Source organism: Anomalospiza imberbis, chromosome 16, assembly GCF_031753505.1.
Source record: "Anomalospiza imberbis isolate Cuckoo-Finch-1a 21T00152 chromosome 16, ASM3175350v1, whole genome shotgun sequence".
NCBI lineage: Eukaryota > Metazoa > Chordata > Aves > Passeriformes > Viduidae > Anomalospiza > Anomalospiza imberbis.
In genome coordinates, this window is record NC_089696.1 from 15999188 (window position 1) to 16019297 (window position 20110).

General features: G+C 52.5%; 1 protein-coding gene across 1 annotated transcript; it reads left to right on the forward strand.

Annotated features, from left to right (window-relative positions):
• The first annotated feature begins 402 nt into the window (after positions 1-402).
• Positions 403-18513, forward strand: LCMT1 (leucine carboxyl methyltransferase 1). The gene is made up of 11 exons (XM_068207368.1): positions 403-505; positions 1401-1492; positions 2009-2130; positions 4150-4226; positions 5035-5096; positions 11352-11454; positions 12653-12773; positions 13878-13979; positions 14677-14768; positions 15946-16043; positions 17706-18513. Exons 1-11 carry the CDS (start codon positions 429-431, stop codon positions 17726-17728), a joined length of 969 nt encoding a protein of 322 aa, XP_068063469.1. The 5' UTR covers positions 403-428; the 3' UTR covers positions 17729-18513.
• Positions 18514-20110: the final 1597 nt, after the last annotated feature.

Here is a 20110-nt window from a genome sequence, read left to right on the forward strand (position 1 = left end):
CGCTTCCGGCCCTGCCCCTCCACCCGCGCCGCGCGTGATCGGAGCGCCCGGCCCGGATGTCCCGCCCGCGGCCCGGATGGCGCTCCCGCTCAGCGCCGCGGCTCGTCCTGCGCCGCTCGCCCGGTGCTGCCGCTTCACCAGGGGCAGTCGGAGCGAGCCCCCGGGCGGCGCCGCCCGTGCCGGGACAGCCGCGAGCCGGCATCCGCGCCGTTACCGCCGGGCGGCTCCCGGACTACAGCTCCCGGCCCGCCTTGCGCCGCCGCCGCTTCCTGGGCGAGGCGCCGCATGCCGCGCGCTCTCATTGGGCGCCGTGCGTTCCCATGAGCGCGCGGACCAATGGCCGCCGAGTTCCGGCGGGGGCCGCCCAATGAGAGGCGGCGGGGGGCGGGCCGCAGGCGCGGCGGCAGCGGCCGGGCCCCGCGCGCTCCATGGCGGCCGCCGCCGGCCCCGACGAGGCGGACGAGGCGGTGCGGGGAACCTGCGAGGACGCGTCCGTCTGCAAACGGTACCGGGCCGGGGCAGCGGCCGGGCCGGCCCGGGCGGCGCCCGCCGGTGTTGCCCGTGGCGGGGCTGGGCAGAGGCTCGGGCGGCTCCCGGGAGCGGCCCCGGCCTGTCCCGGTGCTGGGGCTCTGTGCGTGCGCCCCGGACCCCAGCGGCCGCAGCGCCCGGCCGGGGTCGCGCTCGGAGCTGATCCCGGCGTGTGCGCGGGTGGGGCCCCGGGTGAGGAGAGGCGAGGAGGAGGAAGCGCTCCGGGCGCCGCCGCTCCTGCCGCTGCACCGCGCCCGGGGCTCGTTCCCGAGAGCGGCTCGGCGGAGAACCGGCCTGATGGTTCTCCGTTTCCTTGCTTCTGCCTCCGGGATGGGCGCCGGGCGGGGATGGGTGTCGGCGCCTCGGTCGCTGCTGCTGGGTCGCGCTGTCCTGGCAGCAGAGCGTTGCGTGCTGGGTTTTCCTTCGGGGTCGGGGTAAAACGCGTGGGTTCTGTTGAAGCAGAGCAGCACCGTGCTAAGCCGGTGTGTCGGAGCTCCGGGATCAGCGCAAACACCTTGTCGTACAGCGGCGTGTAGAAGTAAAGCCTCGTCCTGAGGAGCTGGACACAGACAGTTCATCTTCTGGGTCCCCCAGGAGGGACTTTTTTGAGATTCGGGTCTTTGATCACAACGTTTCATCTGGTAGCGAAGAGGCTGTTAAAGGGATGCTTGTTGAATATGGCAACAGCTAAAATTTCTAACTAAACTTTATATAATCTCTGGATTCAAGTAGTTCCACACACGGAACACGTTTTTAAACCATGTCTGCATGTGCACACCCCGGCCAGAGGAACCTTTCCAGCCCCTGTATCTTTTAGGGTAAATTCTGGGGGCCTTATTTCATAATTCTGTCTTTTCCCTGCTGCTGCACAGGTTTGCTGTGAGTGTTGGCTACTGGAAGGACCCTTACATCCAGTATTTTGTGAGACAAGCCAAAGAAAGGAAGGCACCTGAGATCAACAGAGGCAAGTTGGAACGGGGATGGGGACACCTCACCTGTCCTGACAAAACCCCCGCACCCTGGGAGTTGGGATGGGGGGAATATGTGAAAGAGTGAGACAAGGTTTCTTCACAGCACTGATTCCATGCTGTATGTGATCTTTTAAATACCAGTCTGTGAGTCAGAACTCTCTTCCTTTGCTTTCTGAGTTCTGAATGGGCTGTCCCTGCGTGTCCCAGTGCAGAGATCTCCTCCAAGCAGTCGGAAGTGTTGGTTTGACCCAGGACACTTGGGTCTCTGCAAGTGTAGAATTACTCTGCTCTGCTTGAGGTGGCACTTGACTAAAACTTCTGTTTGCCCAACGAGTTGGGTTTTATCAGTGCACGGGGCTTTGTTTGTAATTAAAAAAGAAAAACAAAAGCCCTTAGGTACCTTAAAAGGAGGGCATTACTCTTCCTCCAGACTGCCTGGGGATCTTCATGGGTGTTAAACGTGGAGAGCTGTGTGCCAGTGGTGACCCCCAGCTCTGTGTGTGCTGCAGGTTATTATGCTCGTGTGCACGGGGTCAGTTACCTGATCAAGGCTTTCCTGGAGAAGACAGAATGCAACTGTCAGATTGTCAATCTCGGGGCTGGCATGGACACCCTGTTCTGGAGGCTGAAGGTAACGAGGGCTGCAGGGCCAGGCCTGGCTGGGACACGGGGCTGGGGGCTCCTGTGGGGCTGCTCTGGGCTCTGCAGGCTGGCTCTGACCCACAGGGCAGCACAGCAGGAGCTCTCACACAGTCCCACAAGAGCTGGGGTGGGAGGGCACCTCTGGTGATCATCCAGTGCAGCCCCCTGCCCGGAGCAGGTGACACAGGAACGTGTCCGGGTGGGTTTGGGATGTCTCCTGAGGGAGACTCCACACCCTCCCTGGGCAGCTGTTCCAGGGCTCTGCCACCCTCACTGCAAAGAGGTTCTTCCTCATGCCAGCATGGAATTTATTGTGTTTTAGAGTCTGGGCACTGGTCCTCATCCTGTCACTGAACAGAGTGTGGCACCATCCTCTGACACCCCTGGGAGGGATTTGTATGGATTGATGGGATCCCCCCTCAGCCTCCCTTCTCCACACTGACCAGGCCCAGCTCCTGCGGTCTCTCCTCATCACCGACATGCTCCACACCCCAAACCATCTCTGTGGCTCTGCTGGACCCTCTCCAGCAGCTCCTGGTCTTTCTTGAGGCTCAGGACTGGACCCCACAGCTCTCCAGGGATGAGTGCAGGGGCAGGATCACTCCCTCTCCTGCTGCCACACTTTCCCCACATTCCTGGGATTCCAGTTGTGATTTTATTTATGTAAATCATGGAACCACAGAGTGGTTTGGATTGGAAGGGATCTGGAAAATCATCCAGTGCCACCCCTGCCATGGCAGGGACACCTTCCACCATCCCAGGCTCTCCAAGCCCTGTCCAACCTGGCCTGGGACACTGCAGGGATCCAGGGGCAGCCACAGCTGCTCTGGGCACCCTGTCCCACACATAGGAGTGTTTGTGTGTGTGTAATTCATGGAAATTCAGTTACTCAGGTGTTGTGTGATGGTATCATTCTGGGTGAACACACCTCTGAGTGAGTTGTCTTCTCATTAGTATTTACATTGGTAAATTTGGGTTCTGGACGGAAGCCTGAGGAGCATTTTGCTTGGTCACAATTTATTGTATTCATTCAATCAGTGGAAGAAAGACAATTCTGTTTGGTTTTTTGTTTTTTTTTTTTTTTTCCTGAGATGTGAAGCTTTTCTCTTACCTGCATTTCTATAAAAGCTCTGCCAATATCATGTTTTGGTAACAGTGATTTTAAAAGCTGAAGTGGGGCCTGTAATTCCAATTCTTTGTCCTTGCAGAGAGCAGGTGTGGTGTAATGAATGTGCAGAAGCTGGGAGGCATTTACTGGAGTGCTGAGTGCTCTGAGTGCTGGTTTCATCTCAGAAAGCCACGGGTTGACAGCCAGCACGGGCAGCAACATCCATCACAAAGGGACTGCTGCAAGGGAGAGACTTGGCACAGCTTCTCCTCCAGGCTGGGAAATGGTGCCAGCATGGAATGAAGAGCTTTCCTCTCTTTTGTAGTCCTGGCAGGCTGCTTGTGCTCTGGCTGTGGGCTGCAGGAGAGCTGGCATGTGGTCACTGTCTGGGTGAAGCCTGTGCAAACCCTTCCTGGTTCTTCCCTTTGGAAGGCTGTGCTGAAAGTCCTGCCGACTGCTGTGGCAGCTTGCTGTGCTCTCCCACACCCCCAGAACACGTGGCTGGAGTGTGTGTGTTTCACTGGTCTGGGGTAGAGTCCTTCTCCTCTCAGGAGACATCCCAGCCTCCCGGGCGCGTTCCTGTCACCTGCTCTGGGTGACCCTGCCTGGGCAGGGCTTGGGCTGGATGATCACCAGGGGTCCCTTCCAACCCCGGCTGTCCTGGGCTTCTGTGATTACATCAAGTGTTAAATAATTCCTTCCGTTCTTAGCGGGCCTGCTAACGTCTCTCAGCTGGTTTTTGTTGGATTTTAGGGGTTTTAAGCTGTGGGACACTGTTATACCACTGTTACAAATGGCAGGGTAAGCCAAAGCACAACTGTTCAGGATTTTGCTTCTGTCTTGTCCTGTGCCTGTGAAACTTGAGTGTCCCTAATTCTAGTGTCTTCCTGCAATTCCCAGGATGAAAACCTTCTCCCTAGGAAATATTTTGAAGTGGATTTTCCAATGATCGTTGCAAGAAAAATACATAATATCAAGTAAGTGAGAGGCCAGTGTTCAGCGGTGGAGACTGGCTGTCAGTCAGTGCCATTATTTCATCTCTGCTGAGAAACTCTTCATGTTCTGGGATGTGAGGGTGGGCAGGCCCTGGCACAGGTGCCCAGAGCAGCTGTGGCTGCCCCTGGATCCCTGGCAGTGCCCAAGGCCAGGCTGGACAGGGCTTGGAGCAGCCTGGGAAGGTGGAAGGTGTCCCTGCCATGGCAGGGCTGGCACTGGGTGGGGTTTAGGGTCCCTTCCACCCCAAACCATGCCAGGACTGTATGCAGAGTAGAGGCTCACTGTGCAGGCAGGCTCTGCAGGCACTGTCCCAGGCTGCAGAAGGGGATGTGTGAAAGCTTTAGGGAGCCAAGCAGAGCTTGCTGTGTGGCAGAGACGGTGTCCTGACAATTAGAGGTGATTAAATCTCTTACTGTTGAGGACAGCACTGAATTCCCAGATGTGCCTGTTCAGTTGGAGGCAGGACAGCTGCTGCTGCATGGGAATGTCCTGTTGGAATGGATCCATCAAGGGTTATTGAGGGCATGTTACAGAGTGCCTGGATTTCTCTTGAAAGATTCTCTCAGAATTAGAGAAATTGTGTGTAAAACTCAGCTCCAACCTCACCAGACTTGCAAAGGTTTTCTTTTCCAGCAGAGGGCAGAGATATTCCCTCAGCTGCTTTTCACACACACACAGACACACACACACACACACACACATATATATATATATGTTAAGAAAAAAAGCTGTAAGCACTCTGTTCAACAGGCTTAACTGCTCTGAGATGCTTCTTCCTTCTTCCCACAGATCAAAACCTCCCCTGTCAAAACCAATTATGGAATCCCATTCAGGGGACTCTCTTCTAATAGGTGAGTCATCTTCAAACTCAGTCAGTGATGTACTGCAGCACTTTTAAAACTTTTCTGATCATTTTGTTCTGCTATGTGGGCAGGCTTTTAATGTTTGAAATGCTGTTTGGACAGAGAATTGGGAGGGAAAAGAGGCTTTTTTCTTCTCTTACAGACTCCTGCCCATTTGTTCTGTGTCATGTTAGAAATGTCTTCTCTTTAAGTGGTTTTATTCTGGCAGAAAGTTGATGGGTTTTTTCTTTTTCTCTCATATGTAGCTCCTTTTCTGTCACAGGAAGGGAAAAAGTGCTACAGAGAGGCATGGATACTGGATTAAAATATCTGTTGAGTGTTTATCTGCTTTCTGTCTCATTAAGAGCACAAATCTTTACATTTAGCAGAGTTTTCACAGCAGAAACACAGCCTGCAGCACAGTCCGGGCTCGTGAGCCAGTGCTGTTTGTTACATTTTAGTATTAAAAGGATAATAATTTCAGGGGCTGTGATGTGGCAGTGCTCTCTTGGTTTCTAACCTCACCAGGAAACAGAAGGTTGTGGGCTCCCCATCCCTGGCATGTCCAAGGCCAGGCTGGCCATGGCTTGGAGCAGCCTGGGCCAGGGGAAGGTGTCCCTGCCATGGCAGGGGTGGCACTGGGTGATCTCTGATGTCCCTCCCAGCCCAAGTCATTCTATAATTGTGTGTTTGTGTCAGGACTGCACTTGAAAACCTTTGTACCTGTGGAAAATTCCCTGGGTTCCATTGAGGTCATGTTCTCAGTGCAGGTGCTGAGCTGTAGCAGCTGCCTTGGACAGTTCAGGAGGGGCAGCAATGCCCTGCATCCACCCCAGCAGCTGCTCTGGGTGGGCAGTGTGAGCAGTGTGACCCTGGCAGAGCCTGCTGCTCCCTGCTGTGACCACCTGTGGCCCTTCCCTGGGCACAGTTCTAGCCCAGGCTCTGGGCCCGTTCTGCAGATTTTATTGCTGCACGTTAGTGGTCTTCCCTTCCCGGCCCTGCAGTGTCCTTCCAAGGGCAGAGATCTCCCTTGGGCCCTCAGGCCTCCAAAGGTGAAGGCCCAGAGCCCCAGAGCAGAAGAAGGGCTCCTGGGACCCCTGGCTTGCAGGCAGGGGCACATCTGGCCCCAGGGAGATCTGCTGCACCTGCAGTGTCCCAGAGGCAGGCCTGGGCCCGTGCCAGGGGCTGGGTTTGTGTTCCCGAAGAGCTGCAGGTACATCTGGAACTGCAGAACACCTGCAGGCCTGTCAGCCTGCACTGCTCTAATCTGGGGCTCCTAATAGCCACTTCCCACTGCACTGGGCTCTACTGGTGGGACTGGTTTCTCTGGAGCTGCTTCTCTGCTTCCTTCTCAGGGCTGGCTGTCACAGCTTCAGAGTCCCAGGCTGGCGTAGGCTCTGTGCACCGAGATCTTTGGGATGTAGCAGTGTCCAGGACGTGGGGAGATGGTGGGGGTGTTGTGGAAGTCCAGTTTGAGCTGACCCCCAGCCACAGGCCAGAGCCCTGAGAACTCTGGTTTGTGATCAGTCAAGGGAACTGCTTCGTGGGGAGGTGCCAGCAGGAGAGGTGCTGGAATAAGTGGATAAATCAAACAGGTGAGCAGAGAGTTCCTGCAGGTCTGAAGGGACTTGACAAGGAATTTACTCAGCTGCTGGTTGGTCTTTGCCCTCTCACTTAAAGCTGTCTCCAGCTGGAAGGTTGTGGCTGTGCCTCAGATGGGCCCCAGGGCAAGTCCAGGGAGCCCCAAGCCAGCAGGACTGATGTCTCTAGTGAGCAAGTCATAGGAGCCCCAGCAGAGAGGCTAGCGGAACCCAGGAATCGTAGGATGTGTTGAGAAAGAGCCCCCGTGGCCTTGGGAAAGGTAAGCTGTGCTTCCCAGGTCTGTGGGAGTTCTCTGAGTCAACACAGCTATTGCAAAAGGACATCAGCATAGTGCTTGGATTTCAAGAACGTGTTTTGTCTGTGTCCCATGCCAAAGTGTGCCAAAGAAATGGCACAGTGGTTGTGGGGAAGGAATGGTTCTCATATGGATGAGGAGCTGGGATGGAGGGCGAGCATATGTTGTTAATTTTTGTTATGGAGGAGATGGAGATCTGTGCTTGAGGGTATGTTGTTGTTCAACACTAAGAAAAAATTGGGAAAATAGTGATTAGTAAGTGGCAGCTTGTTGGCAAATCCAAACTCTGAAGAGTGGTAAAGAAGTGCAGAAGTATCTTGTGAAATTAGTGACTTGATGATGATTTCAATGTGGATTAATAGAAAGTGATGCACATGGAGGGAAAAACAGTTTGTGCCTCACATGTAAATGATTATTGCTGCCTTCCTGCAGGATCTGGGTATTAGAATAAATAGATGGATGAAAGCACGAGCTCAGTAATGGTCCAGAAATACAAAGCAATTTTAAGTACTTTTGAGAAAAAGCTAGAAAACAACTTAGGTGCCAGTGTTAGTAGATGCTTCCTCTCTTTGCCTTTTCCCTTTGGAGCTGCTGTTGGCCTCTGGAAGGCTGGGTATCATCCTAGGGAGACCTCTGGTCTGACCTGGTGCAGGTGTTAGACCCTGCAGTATTCTGGGATTACCACCTGGCACAGGGAGCAGCATTGCCAGGTAGGGAAATGTTACTCACTTCTGTGGGGATGTGGGCCAGGATTTTGGCATCCTGTCCCTCCCCGTGCCTGCCTCCCCACGTCAGTCCCTCCTGTCTCTGGTGCACCAGGAATGATTGGTTTAGGCTGTTTGGAGTTTTGGTTTGAGTTGTGCTGATGTGGACTGGCACCATTCAGGTGCTCTCTCTGCTGTTCTGCTCCCCCTGAGCGTTGCCATGCCATGACTGTTCCTTTGTGTGCCTCTCACACCTTCTGCCCTGTCTGGGCCAGCTTGGGCACAGCTTCCCTCCATCCCCAGACCTTTGCCCAGTGTAGGTGTCGGGGGGACTTGCAGGGCTGACCCTGGGCTTCCAGGACAAGCTGAGTGTGTGGCAGTGCCTGCTGGGCTGGGGGAGAGCAGCGTGCAGAGCAGGCTGCAGGGGCTGCTGCTTTGTAAAGCTGCCAGAGATACCTTAGCATGAAAATCCTAATGAAATCACTTGGAGTCAATAGTATCCTGCATGCTGTCTCTTGGAAAACCTCCAGGAAATTGTTGCACTAATGTGAGAAGAGAGTAAGAGAAGGAGGCTGAGTTCTTGTGGCAGAGGGAGAGCCTGGTGTGCCTGGAGGCTGCAGTGCTGCCCCAGCAGCTGCCTTAGGGCAGCAGGGAGGGCCTGAGGCCTCCCTCCAGCACAGCAGCGCTTCTCCCGACACAGCTGGGCTGAAAAGCTTCAACGTGGTCAGGTCAGAAGGCAACTGTTAGCAGCTCCTGCTACTACTCAGTTACTACAAGCTTGTCTTGGTCTATGCCTGTGAAATCTGAACCACTTGTGTTGGTTCCTGTGTGCCAAAGTCGTGGAAAATAACCACACAGGTGTGTGCCCAGAGCAGAGCACTCTATTGATTATCCCTGGAGAGCTGAACCTGTGCCCAGGCCAGGAGAGCTGGCTGGGGTAGGTGGGGTGGGGGAGCTCATCTTTCTCCCCTTCTCCATCCCCTCCCTTGTATTTCTCAAATTAATCTGAGTTTGGTGTTTCTCAAACCTTCGTTTCAGCCAAGTACAGAGAGAGTCTTTTGTACATGGCTGAGTGTGAGCATCACACAGATCCCCAGGGCAGCTCTGGAGGACACCCAACCCAACAACCTCACTGAAAAACAGCACGAGATGGTGGTGCCTGGGTAGGAGTTAGTGCCTGGGATATGGGATTTGCAGTGGCTTAAGCCACCAAATGTCACTGGCTGTGCCAGCATTAGGGCAGCTGGCCTGAGTCACAGCACTGCAGTGGGAACGAGCAGAGGGGTTTGAACATGCACACCAAATCAATTCAGTTAAAACAAGCTCTTGTTCCTCAGAAGAAATCAATGGGGACCACGTGGCCATGCTGCCAAGCCGCAGCTTGGTTTTCCTTTTCCAGCTGCCCCGTGGATGGGCAGGAATTGTAAAATCCATTTGCAGCGAGGCTGCTCAGTCTTGGGCAGCAGATTGCTCCCTTCATGCGTCACAGAATATCCCGAGTGGGAAGGGACCCTCAGGGCACATCCCAGTGCAGCCCTGGCCCTGCACAGCCCCAAGAACCTCTGGCTCTGCAGTGAGGGAGGAGTTGGTGCCAGACTGTCCCCCAGCAGGTTTGGGGATGTTTGTGGGTGGATTTGTGGCCTCCAGGCTGGGGACAGTGGCAGTTCTAGGTGTCCCCAGCTGCCACTGTCCTGCCCTCAGTGTGTGTTTGCTCCCTAAGGGGGAGGTGATGGAGCAGTTGAAGTTTGCCTGGTTAAGTATGATCAGACTGAAAAGGGGGAAATGTAGGTGAGATACTGAGGAGAATTCCTTCCCTGTGAGGGTGGGGAGGCCCTGGCACAGATTCCCAGAGAAGCTGTGGCTGCCCCTGGAAGTGTTCAAGGCCAGGCTGGAGCAGCCTGGGACAGTGGGAGGTGTCCCTGCCCATGGCAGGGCTGGCACTGGATGGTCTCCATGGTCCCTTCCAACCCAAACCAGTCCAGGGGTTTATGATAAAAATGCTCCAATCGGTGTGGTGTGAGCAAGGCACGTTTACTTCCACCTTGGAGTGTTTGTGCTCTTCTCTCCTGGATCACTTAAAAAGTTTTGTGGTTTATTTCTGGCTTTTATTTCTGTTCTTTATTGATGTATTTGTGTGACCCAGCCTCCGAAGCTGGACAGGGAGCTGGCATTAATTCCCTACTAATTGTGGTGGCTGACGCTCGCTGTGCCGTATCCAGGGACAGAAACCAATCCCTATTTAAACACTTCCCTGTGTGTGGTGGGGTTTTTGGGTGGCTTTTTTTGATGCCATTATCATGGCCTTGATGTAATCACTTAAATAGAAGGGTGTGGGAAGTAGTAAAGCTATTACAGAACATGCACATGGAAAAAGCCTTGACTCAAAATGTTGAATCATTCAGCATGCTGCACAACTTTTTTTTTCCTCTTTTCTTCCCTTGTAACTCTCTTTCTGAACTGTTTCTGATTCCTGGATCTGCTCCCGAGGGTTGCTGGAATGGCAGCTATTTTCCTTGCTAGTGCCACTTCCAGGGAGTGGGTCACTTGAAAACTAAACAGAGGTGCATCCTCCGGGGTGTTTGATCACCGCTTGTTGCAATAACTGGGAAAGCCCGCGCTTGTCCCCAGTTGTTTTGTTCCCCTCTCCTGAAATGGAAAGCCCTTTCAGCCTGCCCCTTCAGCCGCTTCTCTGCTCACTCAAGCTGTGCCAGGGGAGGCTCAGGCTGGACTCAGGAGGAATCTCTCCATGGAAAGGGTGGCCCGGCACTGGAAGGGGCTGCCCAGGGAGGTCTGGAGTCCCCTCCAGAGGCGTTCCAGAGCCATCCCAGTATTCCTGCAGGACTTTGGCTCTGGGTGGGTCTGATGGAGCACTTGGGAAGTGCCTCCTGTGAGCACTGGGCTCCTCCGGGTGCACTCAGTGCTGCTGGGGGTCTGAATCACTGATGGCAAGAGGCTCTGCTCCTTCCTCCCAGCTGAGCCAGGATGGCAGGGGCTCCTTGGACTCTGGCATTTGTCCCTCCTTCGTGCTGAGGAGCATCCACAGGATCCTGTTGTATCCCAGAGGAACAGCAACAAAATCAGAATGCCTTCTGTAATTTGACTCTTTCCTTAAATACCACCACTAAATCATACCAGAAGGCTAAATGATAACTCTTTTTGGCCCCAAGTCTATGGCTGCTCCCCATATTTATTATGTAACTACATATACAGTTAATTTATATAGCTATATCTGTTGTTAATATTTGAAATATTGCCACTTAGCTTAGTTTTTCAGAAATGGATGTACTTTTATGTAGTTCCTATGTACATCCATTGGGCCATCTAAGAAGACTCTCCAAACAAAACAAAAATCCTGCCTTTAATCTTGCCATTTTTCTTCTCTCTGCATTCCTGGAAACCATGGTAACAGCTGGGCTAACCTCTCTGCTTCAGCGTGGCTGCAGAGGGAGAGGAGGCTCAGTGCAGGGTCTGGTGGTGATGGAGCACTGGGAAGCACAACTAGGAGGGGAATTCATGTTTTAGAAAGAGGAGTTTGCTGCTCACAGTTTGGTATAACAGACCAAACTTGGGCTCCCAATTCGTGTGCTCCCATGCAGTGTTTTTGATTCATAGCTCCACATCCCTCTCATTTGTAACGTTAGTCTCTCCACATTTGCCTTGCAGATTCCCACAGCCTGGACTCCAGTCGGTATTCCATAGTAGGAGCAGACCTCCGTTTCTCTTCAGATCTGGAGGAAAAGCTAAAGAAACACAGCTTGGATGTACAGTAAGATCATAGAGCTGTCATTGGCTTTTTGTGGGTTTTTTAATGGGGGCTTGTGGAAGCCCTTTTCCCGGGCCAGGCTGGACTGGGCTTGGAGCTGGGACAGTGCAAGGTGTCCCTGCCATGGCAGGGGTGGCACTGGATGGTCTCTGTGATCCCTCCCAACCCAAACCATTCCAGGGTTCTGTCATTTCTGAGTTTTATCTCCGTAATTATTTTCTGTGGCCTCCTCTTAAACCCTTTTTGTTTCCTAAGCCTTTTGGTGGGGCTGCAGCGGAGTCCTTGGGATCTGCATCCCAAAGCTCCTCTGGGGTTTTCTTGTTCAACATGAGGCTTTGGGGGGGCAGGAGTTGAGTTTTTGAGTGGATGATGGACAGACCTTTCAAATGGAAGCAATATAAATAGCAGCGATCTGGCTGGGTGGGAGAGAGCATATGGGGAAGCAGAATGCATCAAATTGCCATTTAATTCTTTACACTTCCATCCTCTGAAATGTTGCCTTGCTTGCCTACATTGCTGCTCCTTGTGGAATTTCTCCTGCTTCTAGTGACTTTTTTCCCCCTTTCATTCCAGCAATTAAAAGCAAACTCAATAATTGTGAAGAGAATCACTTGTGTAGATGTCTATTTTTGTTGTTTTGTGGATGGAGGGGGAAGAGGCAACGTGCAAACTATAGATTACATTTTGTTAGATAATAATATGTGAAGATTGTTTTACAGATACTGAACAAATTTGTCTAATTAAAATTCTTCCTTGAACTTTTTTTAAAAAGAAAACTTTTTATTTCTATTTGTAATTAATGCCTGATTTCACTGATCTCTGCAAGAGTGTGAGCTGTGTGTACAGGGCACAGTTGTCCTGCAAAGGGAATTTTAACACACCCCAGTTCCTGCTGTCAGAGAGCACTTACAGAATGCACAGTGTTCTGTGCTCAGGGCTGACTTTTGGGGAGATTGATCCCTAGAATCTCTGGTTCACAACCACAGGAGTCTCCTGTGGTTCATTAATTCACAGCTGCCAGAAAGCCCAGCTTGAGTCAATGTGATGAAGAGATTTCATTCAGTCTTCGGTGTCTAGTTCATAAGAGATGGAGCTCTTTCAGGAAATTGTGCAGACATGGAGTGACTTGCTCACAATCCTTAGCAGATTTTTCTTGTTCTTTTGCTGGAAATCATGTTCTCCTTTGGTTTTTGTTTTACAGTTTGCCAACACTGCTGGTGGCCGAGTGTGTGCTGGTTTACATGACCCCCCAGCAGTCTGCAAACCTGCTCAAGTGGGCAGCAAGCACCTTCCCCGTGGCCATGGTTATCAATTATGAGCAGGTAAAACCAAAGGGGCATTTTTAGACCTGCATTGTTGTCATTAAAATTGCTCTTGTGGGTGGGAGTTGTTGAGGAATGAGAGGGGGCCTTGTCCTTTTGTAGAAACAGCAGTTTCTGCTGAATTTCTGTAGTAATGTGTTTTAACTTGTAGCTTGGTTGGCTCATTGTAGAGAAAATACAGCTATTCTGAAAGACAATTTCTGGACTATGTTGAAGCAAAATAATTGAGACTTAATCCATACGTGGAAAAGACCATAGAATATTGATTTAGCTAAAGCAGAGGAAAAAGAAATGATGCAGAGTGCTGGCTCTGGGTGTATAACATTACATAATTACCTCTGTGTTCTTTGGCAAAGTGGAGCAAAAATCACATCAGCATGAACTCTGTTTCTCCCTGTGGAAGTAGAAGACTGCCTCGGGGGAACTAGGTGGCTCCAGGAATTAGTAACAGGATCTTCCAAGCCTTAAATCACTGCTGGAGAGCTGAAGCAAGGTGCTGAGAGCTGCAGCAGAGGCAGTAGTGCTGCCAGCCCCGGTGTCCCTGGGGGCAGTGGCACTGTCCCCCTGGCACTGGGCTGCTCCTGGGGAGTGCGAGCTGCTGTGCCACTCACTGGCACCCTGTGCATTTGTGACGTAGGCTGTGGCAGGCACATTCTCCTCTCTCCCAGGATTTTCCATAGAGGAGCACAGAGAGAAGAGAAAACAATTTCTGTTTCTGCTCCTTGTTCTCCCATGTGGAATGTGTTTGGAGAATTGTTCACCTGGGGTGGTGATTGCTTGGTTGGGTTCTGGTGAGGATTGTTTGAGCTGATGGCCAGTCCAGCCCACCTGTGGCTGCACTCTCAGAGAGGGGCACGAGTTATTGGTTAGTTAGATATGGGAGTTAAAAAAGCAGGTTTGTAGTTTTAGTGTCTCCTTTAAATAGTACATTAATGGATTATAGCATAGTTCTAATACAGAAAGCATCCAGCCTTGTGAGCTGGAGTCACTCATCAGCATTCCTTCCCACCGCGTTCACCTCCATCTGCACTAGTAGGCAATGGCAGGGTTTAGGCAGGTTCTGTTTGGTGGGCAGGGGAACACCTCTGTCTCCTCCTTCCCCAGGTGAACATGAGGGACCGCTTCGGGCAGATCATGATCGAGAACCTGCAGCGCCGGCAGTGCAACCTGGCCGGGGTGGAGCTCTGCAGCTCCCTGGACTCCCAGGTGAGGGGCACAGGGCTGGCACTGGGCTTTGTCAACCTGGCTGTGAGGTCTGAGTGTGCCCAGTGGGCTCAGCAGGGACCAGGGCAGGGTGGGGCAGGCACTGAGCCCTTTGCTGGCCACATTACCGTGGAATCGGGCCACGGTTTGGTTTGGAAGGGACTGTGGAGCCCACCCAGTGCCACCCCTGCCGTGGCAGGGACACCTTCCACTGTCCCAGGGGGCTCCAAGCCCTGTCCAACCTGGCCTGGGACACTTGCAGGAGTGGGGCAGCCACAGCTTCTCTGGGCACCGTGTGCCAGGGCCTGCCCACCCTCCCAGGGAACAATTCCTGCCCAAAATCCCATCCAGCCCTGCCCTCTGGCAGTGGGAAGCCATTCCCTGTGTCCTGTCCCTCCATCCCTTGTAAACAGTCTCTCTCCATGTATCTTGTTGGCTCCTTCAGGTCCTGGCAGGCCACAATTAGGTGACCCCAGAGCTTCTCTTTGATAGCTGAAAGTCAGTGGTTGCACAAACCTCCTGGTCAGAGCCCAGCCCTGCCTGGCCCTGCAGTGATCAGCAGCACCCGTTTAGGGAAGAGTTTGGGAGCTCTTCAAAGGACAGGTCAATCAGCTGCCCAGTGAGATCCTCGGGGGCAGAAGCTGTCCTCTGCTGCTTCCCCTGGAGTGCTGTGAAAGCTGTGCTGCCCTTTGTGTTCCAGAGGGAACGACTGCTGGCAAGTGGCTGGGAAAACGCCCGTGCCATCGACATGATGAAGGTGTACAGCTTCCTGCCACAGGCTGACGTCAAAAGGTACCACTTGTGCACCCCAGAGTCAGCCTCAGATGCCATCCAAGGTCCTTCCCATCCACTGTGGGACCCCCGGTGTAAGAGGAGGCTGCCCCAGGTGCTGCCCAGGGGGACACAGCACTCCTGAGCCTGCAGCTCTGCAGAGCCTGCAGGATAATGCCTGCATTGATGATCCAGAGGGTGAACGCTGCCAGGAGCAGGCTGGCAGTAGTGATGGCTTATTTGGGTGTGACAGAAGGCATCTCATGACAGAGATTTGCAGATGGGAGATGCCACAGAAATGCTTTGTTGACTTTTTGCAGTCCCCAAGATGTTCCTTGTGAAGATTTTGGCTGGGGTTAAACCACAACCCGTTGAAGTCACGAGTCTGCTGGGTCTGCAGAACTCAGAGCACAGAGCAGGGATTAAAGGCTGTTTAACAGTCACTAATCTGCATGGATTTTGTTCGTGTTTCTGCATTAAATGCTAAACAGTGGGAAATTTTAAGGAGTAACTTCTTAGGGATATAATGTGAAACGTGAATTGCTGTGAGTCATTCATAGTTGGAATTAGCTGAGCAAGTTACTTTAGTCAAAATATTCACCTATGGGGGTTTCTCAAAGCCTGGAACTGAACAGGTGAGAGTGGAAATCAGAGGTGGTTTAAATAGGAACAGGGGTGTGTGGTGGGACCATATGGCACTGGTGGAGACACAGAGCTCGTGCTTTCTCTGCAGCATTTTTGGCTACCTTGGATCTGTTCAGCTCCTTGCACTTGTTCCACATGCCAGGAAATAGGGTTATGTAAACTCTGTCCTCCAGTATCAGTGAGGCAAATGCTTTTTCTTTAGAAAAGTCTTTCCCAGAGTGCTCCTCCGCAGCACTTCACACCTGGGAGTGCATTTAGAAACTTCTGCCCCTTAGATGCTCAGTAGCAGCCCTGGTATTTGTGGGGAGTTACACAGATGAGTCCTGGAACAGGGAATTCCAGGGATGAGGAGTTGAAAGCACCCTGTGGGTCACCTGTTCCATCCATTGACAGGGGTGGCACCAGTGGTGGCATCATGGACAATCCCTGTAATTATTCCCTGGGGAGGTAACTGCCTTTCTGGCCATAGCTTTCACTCCCATGGAGTGAACAATTCAGTAAAAATTCTGCTGAGAGTCCAGCTCAAATCCCAACTTTAATTTTATTCCTACAGAATAGAAGCCCTTGAATTCCTGGATGAAAAGGAGCTGTTTGAACAGCTGATGCAGCACTACTGCATCTGCTGGGCTTCCAAGGACAGCAGCAACCTGGGTAATGTTCTCCAGCACCTGGGGGTGACCCTGCCATGGAAATGTCCTGTGGGAGGGCTGGGGTGGGATGGTACACCAGGTACCTCAGAATCCCCCTGCTCCAGGGCTGCTGCTGCTCCATCCCTGGCCTGGGAGCACCTCCCAGCTGGGCACTGTTCCTCCACAGCCTTTGGAGGCTTTATGGGCATCCAAGTGGGAACCTGCCCAGTACAGGGGAGTTGGAATTTTTCCACCAGAAGATGCCGTATGGGTTACTTTAAATAACTGCCTGCTGTATCCCATCAGTGCTAATTGAAAGGTTTACAAATCCCATGCATGGGAAGTGCCATATGGGCACACGGTATATGAAGGCACAGTGTCCTGACAACACAAAAATAAATTTGTATTACTTATCCCAGGCTTCTCTGCACTGTCCCCATTTGCAGCCATCTGACACTGAAGTTTTCCATGCCGCTTTCTCCCTGGGGAAAATATTCCCTCTGAAATGAACTCTTCTACCGGTTCCTTTCATTCTGAAAATTCTCTCTCTTCTGGGCTGGAATCTCTGTGAAAGAGAGAGACTTGATTTAGGCTTTCTGGATGTTGCTGCTGCTGAAGAAATGAGAAAATGAGGGGAATTGTTGCTTGGCTGAAGCATGGATGGCTCCAGCCTGTATTTATCCAGATTAGAAAGAGAACTCTGTTGCAGTCACAGTTTGTCTCTACTTCCAGCTGCAATTTCAGGGACTTCAGTCTTCCCAGAAAAACTCTGCCTGCCACTTATATCATTTCCTCCCCTTCATCCTCTCTGCCCTTTCCCTGCTCCCGACAGAGTATCCAAGAGCAGATTTTATTTATTGACTGTTCCTCAGCAAATGGGAATAGATTTGGTCTCTGCAGCCTGGCTGGGCAGCAAAGCCTCTGACAGAGCTGCTGAAAGGAGATCTTCAAATAAAAACGGGTAAAAGGAGATCTTCAACAGCCTGGCGCTGCTGCTGTGACAGGGCTGCTTGTGGTGGTGCTCTCCTGAGTCCTCCAGAGTTCTGAGCTCAAAAACCCCATGTTCTACGTTGCATTTCTGCAGGCTGAAAAGTGGTGACTGTAACACACAGCCTATTGTTAGAGGAGCTGAGGCCCCAAAGTTCACCTGTTCACAGCAGCCCCGGTTTTGGGGGTCTCAGCATTGTTCTTTGCTCTGAGTAGAGAAAGGGCAGTTTGGGGTGCTGAGGCATCTTAGCAGTTACAGAAGACAGTGATCTCAACGGGATCATCAAGTGTCCAATGGACCTGGCATGGGTGTGCCTTAATCTAAAGCAGGGCTTTTTTATCCAGAGTGAATGTACTGCCCTCATTCATGGTACTTTCCCCTGCTTTGTCTTCCTGATTTCATGGGCAGACCCTGAGGTTCCTGAATATTGTGTTGATCCTTCTGCCATGAATAATTCCAGTGCCCCTGCAAAATGACTTCATCAAATTAATTGCTGCATCACAATCAAAAAAGGGTTAAAAAGTACAGCCCAACCAGTTTCCTGCTTTCCTCACACCAAATCCTTTATGTTTAAGTTAAAAAAAAATGAAATAACTCGGAAAGCATCTTTCTTGCTGTGTGTAAGTGACCTGGGTGCAGTGGGGGCAGGAATAAACCCTCCTTTCTTGCCCCAAATCCCTCTTTCTCTTCACACAGGTCTGGCAAACATCGACTTCTGAGGGCTGCAGGAGGGGAGCCCTGGGGAGCTCAGGGCTCGGGCCAGGACATGGAAAGGATGGGATTTGCACGTGCCAGCCCCGGGCTGTGGCTGGGACACTCCTGGTGCTGCTGCTGGGGACGGGCCTGGTGCCTCTGGGTGGATTCAAGGAACATTTCCTGTGAGCAGGACTTGCCTCCCGTTCCCAGCCGTTCAACGGTGGACTTGCACAAGGTGTCAGTAACTCCTGTTTAGAGCTCGCCTTCCTTAGTTCAAAACTGAAAGTAAAGTGTTCTTGGGTTCTTTGATTTCCCTCTTGTGCGTTTCTGTGGCTGTGTAACACGTGTTTGTGGCAGGAGCCTGGGGAGCTGCAGCAGGGGGTGGCTGAGCAGGAGGAATTCTGTGCATTTTTGTTCTGTTAGGTCTAATTTTGGTGAAGTGTCACTGTGTTGGCTTCTCCAGGCTTCAGTGCCCTGCAAGGCTGTCACTGCTAGGGGTTCTTGGAAGGGAAGGGTGGAGGAGGAGGAGGGCCCTGACTGTGGTCAGTGATGTACAAGAAACTGGAAAATAGACTCAATTTAACTGGGAAGGGCTTAGCTTGTGGTTTCAGCACTGGCATGCTGAAGAAAGAAATTAATCTCAATTTGCACTGTTTCTGGTAGTATCTTTACACCAGTTCCTCCTTCTCTTTCCCCTTAAAAGAAGCAAAACAAAATCCCAACAGCAATGAAAGCCCTTGTCCTGTTGTTTGAAATTGAATCTTGCAACCTTCCTATGAGAAAAATAATAAATGTTTAGTATTTATAATTTGTCTCCTGTCTTACTTGCTAGAAATGACCGATTTCTATCTCGTTGAGTGACATTTTTCCTTTCACCCAATGCATCACCAGGAGTATTTTTTTTTCAGCAATTGCTGGCAGGCCCAGAGCAGCTGTGGCTGCCCCTGGATCCCTGCAGTGTCCCAGGCCAGGCTGGACAGGGCTTGGAGAGCCTGGGATGGTGGAAGGTGTCCCTGCCATGGCAGGGGTGGCACTGGAGGGGCTGTGAGCTCCCTTCAACCCATTCTGGGATCCTGTGAAATGACCTTTCCTCAGGGATTAAAAATGAACCCAAACCCCAGCCCTACAACCCCTCTGCACCAGGGCCCTTCCTGAGCAGTCACTAATGCCCAGCGGCACCAACACTCCTGCTCCTTTCCCAATTCATTGGGAACTAAATGAGGAATTCAGAGTTGCATGAAAGCCCATCTCTACTATCAATTTAATTTTGGCCAGACCCCCTTTGGGACCATGTTCCCTGAGCCTCCTGGAGCACCTTTCTGAGTGGGAGCCCAGCTGGAATTGCAGCTGCCCTGGAAGATCCAGATGTGTTCCTTTGGAGCTGGTCCCCCCTGGGAAACACCCCCTGAGCTGGTGCCCTTTTCGTCTCAGAGGCTTGGAGCGCAGCTCGCTGCAGGGATGTCCTGGGCTCCAGCAGTCTTTTGTGTCTTTCTTGTCGTGATTTCATCCCTTTGTGTTTGGGAATAACGTGTGTGCTGGCGTGAGGCAGATCCTGGTGCTGCTCAGTTCTGTTTCGGGTGCCTGTGTAACCTGTGGCCCCGCAGCGTCCCCGCTGCCCGGGCATGGGAGGCACCACGGTGCCCCGGCCCCCCGCCCTGCTGCAGCCTGCCTTTCCCCTGCCAGCTCTCCAGCATCCAGCTGGGAGCAGGGGATTCACTCCTGCCAAGCTCTGGCAGTCTCTCCGTGCTGCTGCCAGCAGAGGCGAGGGAATTGGGTCACCTCGTGCTCCGGGGTTCCAGCAGCATCAAAGGAACGCGGGGCCCTGGCAGCTGCTGGGGGAGGACAGGGTGGGCAGCCCGGTGCTCAGCGTTGTGCTGACTGAAACAGATCAAGAAATCCTTCACCTCTCTCCGGGGAATGTTTGGGTGGGCAGGGTGCTGCTGGAGCAGCGCTGCTCTGCTGGGAAGCTGCTGGCTCAGAAGCTTCTCCAGGCAGGAGAGGTTCCTGTTCTCTGCCTTCTGCTGCTGCTCCCTCGGGATGTGTGAGCCCTGCATGTGCCCTGGCTCTCTGCCTCTCCCTCCTGCCCCAGCCTGGCCTTTTTCCTGGGGGACTGCTGCTGATGGGACAACAGAATTCCTCTGAGAGTCACAGAATGGTTCAGACTGGAAGGAGCCTTTAAAGCCCCTCCAGTGCCACCCCTGCCATGGCAGGAACAACTTCCCCTGTCCCAGGCTGCTCCAGCCTGGCCTTGGGCACTGCCAGGGATCCAGGGCAGCCACAGCTGCTCTGGGCACCCTGTGCCAGGGCCTGCCCGCCCTCCCAAGGAAGGATTGTGTCCAGAGAGGCTGGAGAGGAGCCGTGCTCGGGATGGGTTCCCCAGAATGGGGAGTGGAATGGGAAGCTTT

Excerpts from the sequence above, each read along its gene's own strand:
- LCMT1 (XM_068207368.1), top strand. The coding sequence starts at position 429 with ATGGCGGCCGCCGCCGGCCCCGACGAGGCGGACGAGGCGGTGCGGGGA. Across the intron at positions 1,493-2,008 it reads GGCACCTGAGATCAACAGAG|GTTATTATGCTCGTGTGCAC; the intron begins GCAAGTTGGAAC and ends TGTGTGCTGCAG. Across the intron at positions 2,131-4,149 it reads CCCTGTTCTGGAGGCTGAAG|GATGAAAACCTTCTCCCTAG; the intron begins GTAACGAGGGCT and ends TGCAATTCCCAG.